We start from the raw sequence: 12,478 nt of genomic DNA, 5'->3' as shown, positions 1-12,478 counted from the left end.
ACGGGGCTCCCTTGCTGCCCCTCCCAACTCGTAGCTCTGCATTCGCACCCAGGAAGGCTGAACCTGGACACTTCTGTCCAGTCGGGGCAGGTGGGTGCTCTCAAGCCCTGGCCCCCAGCTGTGGCATATCCGCCCTGGGCTGGGGCCCCACCAAAGCCTCCATTCCCCGAGCACCAACACTGCACTTCACACCATCACACACGACGTCACCGTGCCCCATAACCAACCCCCAACACAGTGCTTATCATTCTCTGTATCTGGAGATCTACAAGTAGCTGCCTGGGGCTACACAGATCTGAACGGTACCCAGAGTAAAAGAAAAAAAAGAGAGAGCCAGCACAAGAGCGAAGGGTCTCCACCCTGACCCGAAGGCCACGAGGCCACCTGCACTGGCTCTCCTGACTCTGCCACCCAAGAGCCTGAGGCAGCGCGGGTGGGCGGAGCTCGGAGCTCCAACCCCAGCAGAGGACGCAAAGTCAGAGTCTGCAGCATGAGGAAGGCTCCGCTCCCACCCCGACCTCCCCCGGGGGCACCGTGGGCTGCCATACCTTCTTGGAGGCGAGATACTCCATGCCTCGGGCCACCTGATAGGCGCAGGAGACCAGGTCCTTGGAGGAGAGCTGCTCCTCTGGGTTGTGGCTGGGGTTGTAACAGTACTCCAGCCCAGGAGGCCGCCGGGCCTGCAGGTACTCCCGCAGGTTGCCTTTGGAGGCATACTCCACGATGACGTACAAAGGACCTGGGAGCGCGGGGGTGCACGGGCCATCAGCGTGGGCCGGCCCCCAGCTCAGTTCGGCCCCAGGAAGCCCCACCCTCAACCACACACCATGCGTTTGCTCCCCAAGCCTAACTGCACCTTTAGGGAGCTTGGGGGATTCATTCGACCACCCCAAGAAAGCTAGGGAGATGGTTCTTCCCAGCATACTCCAGGAAGTTCCCGAGCAAAGCTGGGGGTGGGTGGGGGGAGGCCTAGTTTAGACCACAGTGACTCACCTGGTTCTCCCCACACACTATGTGTATGAATCTAGACACCTGTCTTCTCAGATGAACGCCAATGGGCATCAGCCCAGACCCCGAGAAGTAACTCCAACTACTGCTGAACCGGCCTCCCCTCTTCACCCCCTTCCCTAGGCGTCGCTGAGATGCCTGGTCACCGATGATTATCTTCTCCCCAACAGGACAGTGTTACCCGAGTGGGGGCCCAGGTTCTCGGCTGAGCCCTACGCCAGCCGGGGCGGGGGAGCTGGCCTCGCCTGGCGCCTACCGTCCTGCGTGCAGGCCCCCAGCAGGTTGATGATGTTCTTGTGCTTCCCAATCATCTTCATCATCTCCATTTCTGAGATCAGGTCTGACAGGTCTTTCTCTGTTGCATCCGCTTTACACACAAACCAGAAGGCCATGCGACTCATTTACTTGGAAGGGAGGCCGAGAGGAGGACAGCGAGGGAGGGGAGACGGGCGGGGGTGGATGCTCGAGGAGGCCCTGCTTTCGGGGACTTGCTTCTCTCCTCCCCATTTCACACCCAAATCGATTTTCCCTTCCCCCTTATGAGAGCTGCTGGCAATCTGTGCTGGGGGGCGGGGAGGACAGGATAAGAGAACCAGCTAGCAATGGGATCTAGAATAAACGTCTGACCAGAGCCAAGACTGACGCCAAGGAACAGAGTGCGACTGTGGCCATCTCAGAGTACAGAATGCCCCTCCCTGCCCAGGAGATGCTACGCAGGCCGTGTGGCAGGTGTGGACCGCGACAGGGCGCCGGAGAGAGAGTTCTACGTGGCCCGAGGCCCACAGTGTGCTTGGACGAGGAAGGGCTTGTTTTGGCAAGGACAGAAACATCACTTACACTTCAACATCTTCACAGCCACTTTGGTCACACGGTTAGGTTTGTCCTTGTCCAGCCCAATGGCCTCTGCCAACACCACCTGCCCAAAGCAGCCCTCTCCCAGGGGTTTGCCTAAAACCAGCCTTTTGGGAAAACAAAGGGCGGGGTGAGTTGGGGCTGATAAAATTTCAACCTTGAAGGGACATCCCATCTCCACCTCTCCCAATTCCACCCAACTGAGAGCAGAAAGTGTCAATTGTTCTTTCCAGGTGCGTCTGGTACATCTTCACTCCCAGCGGGGGACTTCCTCAGAGGCTGGGAGTTAAAGTACTTTATTACCTGTCTCGAGGCAGCTCCCAGCGAGGGTCTTCGGGAAGCTCGTATTCAGAGACCCCGGCCAGCATGGGGGTTCCACTAGAGGAGAGACGTGAGGGCCGAACCAGCAGAACCCCAGAGTTCATGGACGCACTAGAATCAGCCGACACCTACAGGGAAGCGTGGGGTCACCCTTCTAGCGAGGATGGGGTGGGGGAGGGGGTTGGGGGACTGAGCTTAGCAGATTCCTGCAACTCCTAGTCAGGGCTTTCCACCAACAGCAGAGCTATGCATCTGTGATCTGATGTTCTCTCTCCAACACAGAGTGACAGAGAGACCACCAGAGGTCTGAAGACCTAAGTTCGAAAACAGACTGACTTCTGCCACCAGCTAGCCTTTTCACTAACCTTTAACATGAGCAGACCAAATCTATCTCCCAGACATCTTATAACCTATCATTGTCCCCGTTCTTTGTGAAAACCCTGCCTCAGATTATGCATTCCTTTTTTTTTTTTAAAGATTTTATTTTGGAGAGAGCGAGTGAGAGCGAGCATGAGCAGGGGAGAGGGGCAGAGGGAGCAGCAGACTCCCCGTTGAGCAGGAGACTGATGTGGGGCTTGATCCCAGGACTTGGATTATGACCTGAGCCGAAGGCAGACGCTTAACTGACAGAGCCACCCAGGCGCCCCAGATTATGGCTTCCTAACTCCCAAAGCACCCTCCAGAATTAGCAGAGCTCCGAATGAACGTTCCCTCCTTTCACACGCCTTCCCCCTCTGTTCCGTTGCCTTGGACAAGAGGAGGGTGGCATCCTGGCACCCAACTCAGGTCCTCTGCTCTGCTCTGTACCTCTAACTGGCCCTCAGGGACCGTTCAAAAGTGCAATAGGAGTTGCACATTCAGCCTGGCTAGTGCCATCTCCCGATCCATGTGCCGGGTGAGCAGGGGGCTTGCAGCTGGGGTATGGTAGGCACCGAATTCATGGGCTAGAACAGCTTGGAACCCCACTGTGGAGCACTGCCCCTGGCCCAGCTTGGAAGAGAGTCGGCTGGGGACAGAGGAGAGGGCAGGGCATTCGAAGGTCCCGGAGGAGCCCCCGGGGGGCACGGGGAGAGAAGGTGGCGCGGAGCGTGCGAATCCCCTATCTACTTTCTGTTACCTGTCTGCGCAGAGGGATGCTCTTGGCCAGCTTGTGCACGGCCATCTGGCTGTGGAAGTCGCTCTTCTTGGTGCCGCTCTTCATCTTGTAGACGACGACAGACCCCACCATGCAGGAGATAAGGAAGGCCCCCGTGCAGTAGATGACGATCTCCAGGTACAGGGGCGAGGTCATCACTGCTGGCCTCTCTTCCAGGGCTGAGTCAGTGTGAACAGGGTGTCAGCAGGGTCTGGGGGCCCAGCTTCGTAAGAAGAACAGCCCCCAGCTCCTTTCCTCTGAGACTTTTCAGGGCGGAGAAGAAGCAAGCTAGGTCCCAGCTGGGACTGAGGTCTGGCACTGAGCAGATCAGATAGTCTATGATGTCTGAGTCCTCCTGATCCTGACTCGAGCCCCCCAAGGGGGACGGGCTAGAACTATCTTGCCACGTGAGGCCTGTCCTCATTCACTCAGGAGCCCGCCTTGCTCAGCAGGACTGCTGGGCTCGAGGGGTACCAGGGACCCTCAAGGGCTTTCTCGGTCTCCTCACAGAAACCTGGCCCTTCTCCGCGGAGCCTCAGTACCGCGTGTCCACCTATCCATGGGACAGACGAACCACTGAGAAGTCTGTTGTCTCTGACAGCCCACGAGCACCACCTCCAGGGTCACTGCGCCTGGCATACAGTGATGCACCACGAGGTCAAGGACGGAGGAGAGCTAGGGACCCAGTCTGTGTCCTGGGTCCTTGCCTTCCGGAAGCCTACGCCGCCTGTGTCAGGCCAGTCACGTAAGTATTTGTACCCAGCTAAACCACAGCCAAAACTAACTTCATCTCCCACCATGTCTGCACTCTTGAGACGAGAATGTCAACTCTGCTGCACTTAAGAATTCTACTCAGACCCAAACTCCTAAAATCAAACTAGAAAATTGGGGAGGGCACACTGTTTTCTTCTCTTCTCTCACCTTCCATTTAGAATTCAGCCCGCTCCCACGGAAGCCCATCCAGCTGAACCCACCCACCCCTTGCGCACGAGAGGCAGGGAGGCTTCCCGGACACTCCTTCCCCACCAGCGTGAACGCCCCTCTTCCCGGGATGGCTTTCTTGCAGACACCAGCCAGCCACGCCGGTGACCTCCCCAGAGAGTCTACATGAGACCCCAAGAGAGCCCAAAGGAACCCCCGGAGCCTGACAAGGAGGCAGCAGAGCCGATAACAGGAAGAAGTGTTTCTGTTTTTCTCTCTCCCCAGTATGGACAAACGAAGACAACCAAATGGGAGCACACACGGGACAAAGACAGTGACGGGGTAAAAACAGAACGCTTCTCTGCCTCAAGCAGGGCTGCTGTCAGACCCTGCTGGCCAGGCAGGGCAGAGGAAGAGAGAGGGACAGAGAAGAGGGCAGTGTCAGCAGCAACAAGAATAGCACGGTGCCCAGGCCCGCGTGCAGGACGCTCAAGAGGCAGCGATGACCAGCCCACCACCCGAGCAGGCTGCAGGCTCCTTCCTTCCCAGCCCGACACACAGGCCTCCCCCCTTGGGAGCCAAAGAAGAGAAACGGGCATCACGGAGCCCCCTGGGGCCTCCTGAGTCAGGCCTTACTAAAAGCTCCAGCTCACGCATCTGGTGGAACCTCTCCTCCGAGATCAGAGGACAGCAGGGTGCGCTGGCGCTGTTCCTTACGAGCAACAAGCCCCTCTTTACAGAATGCCTACATCCGGTCAGAGGAGGCCTGGGCCTCTCTTGAGACCTCTGGAGGCATCAAAAAAAGGATCGGACAAGTCGGGGAAGGCTGCTGGACCCAAGGAGGGAAGGAGTCTGCCCTGCAGGATAGCCCGACTGCAGGTTAACTCCAGATTCCATGCATGCATTGCATTGGCCAAGGGGGAGAGCCAGCTGCAGGTATGTAGCTGGGAGGCCTCTGTGTTCCTGCAAAACGAGGACAGCTCCCGTGAGGGCCGAGAGGATTCGACCCGCAAGCTTAGACAAACTGCCAGGGCCACCTGCTGGCCCCCAAAGCCCATTCCTCTGCCTCTCCTGGCTCTGGGTCTCCCCCAGCCCCGCAATGCATGCTCCCCCCGTGCCCGTGGCGAGGGCAGGACATCGAGAGGAGAAGTACAGTGTATACCTTCCAAAACGGTCAACCATGCAGAGTGATGGGAGAGTCCGATAGAGTTACCCGCCAAGCACGTATACTCCCCCGCGTCCTCAAAGGAGACATTCCTTAAGTGAAGCACTTCCATCTCTTTGTCGGTGGTATTAACTCCGGCAGTCTAGAAGAGACAACGGAAGCAAAATGGACAAGCACAGGACATGAGACCTCTAAGAGACACAGAGAAAGGGAGGGAGGAAGAGAAGGGGGGAAAAACCGGAGGAAGAAATGCTCCCCAGCGTCTCCTTTGCAACAAGGAACAAACAAAAACCACCAGGCAGCGAGACCTGTTAGAGGAAGACAGTGAGACCCTGAGGGAGGGGCTCTGCAGACCGGAGACGCCGCTGGCTGGTTACGACCCTTCACCAGACGCTGGCAGCCCCTGGCCCGTCCAAGCATGCGGGCGGGCGGCGGGCAGCATGGAGAAATGGGGCCCGGCGGCGGGGGGCTGTTTGGTTTCAGGTAAAGAAAGTCAGAGGGCACACACGGGAGGGATGGAAGGGTGCTGCGGTCACACGCACACACGCATGCACGTGCACGCGCACATGCGTGCACACGGCCTGCTGGTTTGCAAGGGAATGCCTGGCCCCTTCTCTTCACCACTCAAACCTCAGTCTGCACTGCTGTTCAGCACGCGGCCGGACAGTTGCCAGAAGAGCGCACACAGCCCAGGAGCACACACGAGGCACAGAGGGAGCGGACACCAACACAGTACCGAACCAAAGCAGCCTCCCAGGCCGGGTATTTTTCCATGGCTCTGGGCTCTAGAAATACAGCAGGGTAACAGGGAGAGTTGGGTGCTGGCTTCCCCATCTGCCCCAGCAGCGTGGGGCCTGAGTCAAACTCCCAGCACAGGGCCCCCTCCAGCTCCCCATTACCTTTTGCCACAGGTCTGGTGACAGTGAGCCACGCAGACTGGTTAGCTTCACCAATATAATTGGAAACCTTACACACATACTCCCCGCTCTGGGCCTCTGTCACATTGAAAAGGGTCAGCAGCTCCGCATCCGAGCTATTAATCCCCGAATGCTAGAACAAACCAACGACAAGCCAGTCAGCGGGGCGCACACGGAGACGTGGCCATACTCTGCTCCCACGGAACATTGAGGCAGGCCCAGGGAGCCGAGGCAAGGGAGATGTGAGACGGATCACCTTCCCCTTTTGAGGAGGACAAAACAAGTTGACTTTGAAGGCCCAAAGCATCTGACTGAAAAATAAACTTCAAAAGAAAATCGCCGCCCCCAGCCACACGTTCTGCCTACGTCAGACCCATTCCTCCGGGTCTAGGGCAGGGATTGTGAAGGCAACCGGCGGCCCAGGGCCAAGGCCACGGCCTCATTTTCTGACACAGCGGTTTCAGCACCCGTAGTGAAGAGAAGGGATGGCCAGTAAAACTCTGGGACGGCCAAGCCAGGGGAGAGGAGAAGGTCTAACTCTGGGACCAGGAGGAAAACCACGTTCCCAGCCTCTGGTTACTTCTTGTTGCGAGGTCCACTGGGGGAATTAGGCAATTACCTTCCCTGGATTAGTGGGGCATTCGGGGACAACGAAAGTCTGGGAGTGAGAGGAAAAAGGAAGAGAAGGCCATTACTCCTGACGCTGTTTAGAATTCACCTGTGACATATGCTTTTCCAACTCCACCTAAGCGTCGTGCCCGTATCATTCACTCACTCGCCAGAAAGGATGTGACTTGGGAAATAGGGCGGAATCTGGGAAACACTTGCTGGAAAGGCTTTGGTCCCGGGCGATGGAAAATCAGGAGTCCAAATGCCTTCCCCGAGTAGCTGACCCAGAAGCCTGAGCAAAGTTACTCTCAAGGCTCTTTAGAGACCACAGTGGCCACCCCACCCCCTGTACCCCCGGTCCTCAGTTCCCACTGCACTGCCACTGTGACCTGTCACTATTCTGGGGAACGTGCCTAGGCCCCTCTTTAAAACGGAGCATGTGTCTGAAGGCTAAGGGATGCATCCCGGTCGCCGGCACTAAGCCCAACCATTGCAACTTGGGCCCAGGGTGATACAGGTCTCCTTCCCAGCACCCAGCCCACGGACACTGGGGCCAAGATTACCTTCAAGATCTGGACATAAGGCAGGTTGTCTGGACCAATCTTACTCCCATTCACCTCGATGTGCTTCAGCCACTGGATATGGGGCTGTGGGTCACTGTACACCTTACACATGAACTCCACATTGCTGCCCAGGGCCACGGTCTTGTTGGCAGGCAGCCCTGCCTGCAGGATGGGCCGGTGAGGGGACCGCTCTGTGGAGGAAGAGAGGAGGGGCTCGTCAGGCCCCGCCACGGCCCGCTCCTGGCTGGGATGCTGACAGAGGGCGTCCCAAAGACCACCAAGAAGTGTGCTCCCCCTTGGCTTTTCCATTGGGCAGAGCATTTCCAGGCTCTGCCGAGCCTCAGCCCCTGACCCTAAGGTGGGAGGGGGAAGAAGGTCCCAAGCGTCCTCCACAAGGCAATGCATCCGTTTTCACAGGCACCGGAAGTCTCTCTTGCCTTGAATGGAGACCCCCGTAACTTCAGTCACACTCCCAGACCTCCCTAACTAAAATTACAAAGACTCGTTTAAACTTGCTATTCAAAGCGCGGCCCAAGAGGAGCAGTACCAGGAGCACCAGGAGCTCAGCAGCAATGCCAAATCTCTGGTCCTATCTGGCTAGACCAGAAGCTTCTTTTTACACCACATCCTCAAAGCCAAGACAGAATACTGGCTGGGCAACTCTACCTTAAGATCTCTAGAGAATGAGGTCAGGGCTTCCAAGAGGAAGGGGCCGCCGTAGCAGCACCTAGAGGCGTGCTGTGCTTTCTAGCGTTTCCTGTGACGCCCTGCAGTTGGCACGGGTCCGGAGTCCTGCATTCGCGAGCCTCAGTCTGCTCTTCTGCAGAGTGGGAAGCACAGCGCTGACCTCGCAGGGCCCGTGAGAACTGCCGGGGTGTAAAGCACCCAGCAGACTGCCCACGAAGCAGCAGCCACAGGACGCTCTATGCGACACCCTCTCCGGTCACCCCCTGCAGGAGACTAGCCATGCACCTTTCACCTTTCAGGAGTCACAGTAACGTCCAATCCTCTCAACTAAACGTACACACCAGGCACGAAGCCGGCTTCAGGCGACAGAGCTCATAAATGCCCACGCCAGCCTGGACCTATGGCCGTTTTCTCAAAGCCCTGCTCGCTTTCCTCAAAGCTCCCTTAACCCTGTCGCTGCGGCCTTCTTACCCACGACGTCGAGCTGGTAGGTGTGGTTAATGCTGCCATATTCGTTCTCCACGATGCAGGTGTAGTTGCCCTTATCCGAAGGCACCACGGAGTCCATGATGATGCTCCAGGTGGCGTAACGGACCTGAGGGGAAACATGCCAGAGCTCTCCATTGCGGGTCTGGAGGAAAACACAGGCAAGATGCCACGTGGAGGCAGGGGTGCCCAGTGGCACTTACCCTCCAGCGCCAGCCCGGAGCACAGGACAGGGCAGAGACACCCCCACCCCCATCCCCGGTCGCTGGAAGAACACATCAGGCACACGGGTATGAGGAGCTCTGGACGTCTGCCTGCAACAGCCAGGGTTACCTGCGATCTGGCCTACGTACCTGTTGCATTCTCCCCAATACACCTGGAACTTCCCACTCTGCACGTCTGTTCACGTCCTGGGCTGGAAGAGTTCAGCCCGGTCTGCCCCTGACCTCTTCTTCCAAAAACCATCTCCTCCAGCCCAACCTTGGGTCAGAATGGTTCTCACTGTCCCTCTGTGCGCCTGCCGGAGCAGTGATCACAGCCTGCTTTTTATGACAGTGTTCAAGGGTGCCTGCCCTCCTGTCAGACTGGAAATTCTGTGTGGGCAGGAACAGGGCCTTGTACCACTCATGGCAGCACCCTGCATACCGCAAGTGCTGGATAAATTAATTTAAAATGTTTCCTTACTTTTCCTGATCTCTGCTTTTCTTGTCTTTTTAAAGATTTTATTATTTCTTAAGCCATCTCTATACCCAGCGTGGGGCTCAAACTCACAACCCTGTGATTGAGTCGCACGCTTACCATCTGAGCCAGCCACGCGGCCCAACCCTTCCTTATACAAGATTAATGGGAAAAGAGCAGCGAGGTGAGATGGGATAGGATGACTGGGGAATCTAAAGGAGGGATCAGCATGAAGAAGTTCTTGCTAGAAACGCAGTTGGGCAAAGGACACGAACAGACAATTCACACAGCAGGAAACGGCAATCGCTGAGTAACACAGGAAAACCTGAAGTCTGTTACCAGGAGAACAATGCACAAGAGAAGAGGGAGGTACTTTTGTCATCAAAGTTGTTGGCTCAGGTATGGTGAACTTGTCATTCTCATACTCTGCTATGGGAAGATGAATTTCTTCTTTTGGGAAAGCAATTGTTGCCGCAATAAAATAAAATTAAAAAATAAAATCACACCCCAGCTCATTACATCATCCTCCATTAAAGCAAATATCACAATAAATAAAATATCACATCTTCCTGATGGACTTGGAACTCTACTGCCCAGTGCACTTTCTGGAAAGACATGTGTTCAAGGAATGTTCATGTAATAAAAAATAAATGAATGAGTAAAATTACTTAATTACCGGGGGAGAAAAAGGTAATGGGAAATATGCATCAATGGCTTAAAAAAATGCTTTTACTTTGGTCTAGTAACTTCACTCCTAGCAATCTGTCCTGGGGAAGAACATTTAAAAACACCGACAAAGATTTATGCACAAAGGTATTCGCCACAATGTAATTTGTAATAGTGAAAACACAGAAAATGACAAATATCACGAAACAGGTCGTTACATTATGAGCCCTTTTAATAATGAAATACTATGCAGCCATGAAAAATTATCTCTCAAACACATGGCAAAAGACTCATGTTATAATGTTAACAAGTAACAAGAAATTCTATATACAACGTGATTATATAAAAACCACGTACATAGAAAAAAGACCTGAAAAGATTTTTTTTTGAGAGAGCAAGAGCGAGCATTTGGGGGGGGGGGGGGACAGAGGGAGAGAGAGAATCTCAAGCAGGCTCCATGCCCAGTATGAACGAGGGGCTCGATCTCACGACCCTGAGATCATGACCTGAGCGGAGCTGAATGCTTAACTGACTGAGCCACCCAGGCACCCCAAGACTGAAAAGATTTCAAAGCTTCATTTGCAATTTCTTGTATTTGGAGTTTTTCTAAAGTGCACTGCTTTTGTAGTTAGAAAGCATTACTTTAAACAATGACACATAAGGATTTTCCAAGCAGCTTCTCCCGTTCCTCTCATACCAACTGTCATAGGCACACACGTACCTTGTACCCTCCAATCCTGTGGTCAGGTTTGAATTCTTTGCCATTTTTCAACCAGCGCAGCGTGGGGTTGGGAGTCCCACTGGAAGGGCATTTGAACTTCACAGTCTTGGCAGCCGGCACTGCGTGCAATTTCTTTTCCATCTTTTCTGGGGATGTCCAGTACGGAGCCACGGCTGCCCAGGGAAAGCCAAGAGAGACAGGCAGGGGGCCAGTCAGGCTCAGGAGCGGGGCCCAGGCCAGGCCCTGGAGGTGCCCGCCTACCTGCCCAACGCCTGGAACAATGCCTGCTTTAATCATGGCACCCATGGGCCCCATGGCTAGGCATCGCGACCCCACGTACCCTCTCCTTCCCTTCTTCAAACAATCATCTAAGCCCCCCTCTTCCCACTCAAACCCAACGCCCGGCCCGAAGGGCAGTAAGGTAGGAAACAGTGTCTCACGCATACGGTTTGGTTTGGTGTTATCTGTCTCTTTCTCCTCTGAAGAGGAGTCATCATCATCATCGTCGTCCTCCGAGGAGGGGAGAGCATCTACGGGAAGCAGAAGGGGGCACTGAGGTCCCTTCCAGGGAAAAGGGCTCACTAGATTTCATCCATTATCAACAGCCGGCCATGAACATAAGGCCAGTCCAGTTACAGATGAATGCAGATGCCCACCCCCATACCGGACCCCAGTCCCATTCTGCCCTTAATGACGGTCTCTCCGTGGGACAGAAACGGTTTATTTAAGATCTGCATGTTCTATGCCTGTCCCCCGCCTTCCCCATCCCAACGCAGTGCCCCTTTCTGTCCAGAAGTCTTGAGACCGGCCAGTTCCATCAGGGGCAGCGGGTCCTCTTGAATTTAATTCCACTTTGCATTCAGAGGTCCTCTCAACTCAACACCACCCAGATGTGCTCGGTCTCAGGACTAGCAGCCAGGGACCCTGTGTGTATCCTTCTTCAGAAACCCAGACGGATATAGCACACAGAAGCTATTTCTAAAGCCACGGGCTGAACAATTTCTAGTTGGGATTTTTCTACCATGCATGTGCTAAGGTTTGGGGGCTGCCCTTCATAATCGGAGCAGATAGGGAGCCCACCACAGTCCGCAGCTGCCAACACGTCCCCGCAAGTATCCACCCCTTTTAAAAGGCTTGACACACACGTGGTCACCAAACAGCGTTCATGCCAGATCTTTTCCCAGTCCCTCCTCTGCTTTTGGGGGTCTGGAGGGAAATAAGGGTGGCAAGTCCTTCAACTGGGGGCAGGTTCTAAATGATGCCTGGAGGAGGGGAGATGCCCAGCCCTCGGCCTGGGCTTTGCACACAGGGTGTAAAGAGAATTTCAGCTCTTTGTTTAACCGCAGAGTTGTGTAAAAGTCGTGTTCTAGAAGTGGCAGATTCCCAAAGTCACAGAGCTCTGGGGTTCCCTGGCTGCCCTTAATACAGCTCCCGAAGCTGGAGGACAGATGTTTCCCATGAAACCTGGGAATATGGCGGTGCCCCTGCTCCCCTCCCATCACGGTAGGGACCCACCTCACCACATGTCCCGGGGCTCTAACCCCAGAGCCAAATACCAAGCCCAAAAGGCAAGGGAATGACAGAATGGACGCTGGCCGAGCCCAGGTAGCACCTGGAGAGCTGGGCAAGCCATGGTGGACAAAACCAGTGTCTTACTGATCCAAGTGTATCAGCGGTCGCTTCTGAGGCTGATCCCGGAAGCCCAGCTCTCTGACCTGAGGCCTGCACCACCTGGTCACCCCTCTGAGA

The 12,478-nt window shown here is 55.2% G+C and overlaps 1 protein-coding gene across 14 annotated transcripts in view; it reads right to left on the bottom strand.

Annotated features, from left to right (window-relative positions):
- Window positions 1–12,478, bottom strand: part of FGFR1 (fibroblast growth factor receptor 1) — a 55,640-nt gene that overhangs the window by 8,998 nt on the left and 34,164 nt on the right. For 5 of the 14 annotated variants that reach the window (XM_026508318.4, XM_057303478.1, XM_057303479.1 and 2 more), the window contains 10 exons: window positions 11,170–11,259; window positions 10,730–10,902; window positions 8,650–8,773; window positions 7,492–7,682; window positions 5,400–5,544; window positions 3,293–3,495; window positions 2,164–2,309; window positions 1,846–1,967; window positions 1,265–1,375; window positions 549–739 (listed from right to left, as the gene is read on the bottom strand). In XM_026508318.4, coding sequence (XP_026364103.1) covers window positions 549–739; window positions 1,265–1,375; window positions 1,846–1,967; window positions 2,164–2,309; window positions 3,293–3,495; window positions 5,400–5,544; window positions 7,492–7,682; window positions 8,650–8,773; window positions 10,730–10,902; window positions 11,170–11,259 — 1,496 coding nt within the window. The remainder of the gene's footprint in view (window positions 1–548; window positions 740–1,264; window positions 1,376–1,845; window positions 1,968–2,163; window positions 2,310–3,292; window positions 3,496–5,399; window positions 5,545–7,491; window positions 7,683–8,649; window positions 8,774–10,729; window positions 10,903–11,169; window positions 11,260–12,478) is intronic. The other 9 variants (XM_057303481.1, XM_026508315.4, XM_026508321.4 and 6 more) reach the window with 3 other exon arrangements.

This window comes from Ursus arctos, unplaced genomic scaffold (assembly GCF_023065955.2).
Source record: "Ursus arctos isolate Adak ecotype North America unplaced genomic scaffold, UrsArc2.0 scaffold_27, whole genome shotgun sequence".
NCBI lineage: Eukaryota > Metazoa > Chordata > Mammalia > Carnivora > Ursidae > Ursus > Ursus arctos.
The sequence above is the reverse complement of the archived record's forward strand: the minus strand, read 5'-3'. Positions and strand labels throughout refer to the sequence as shown.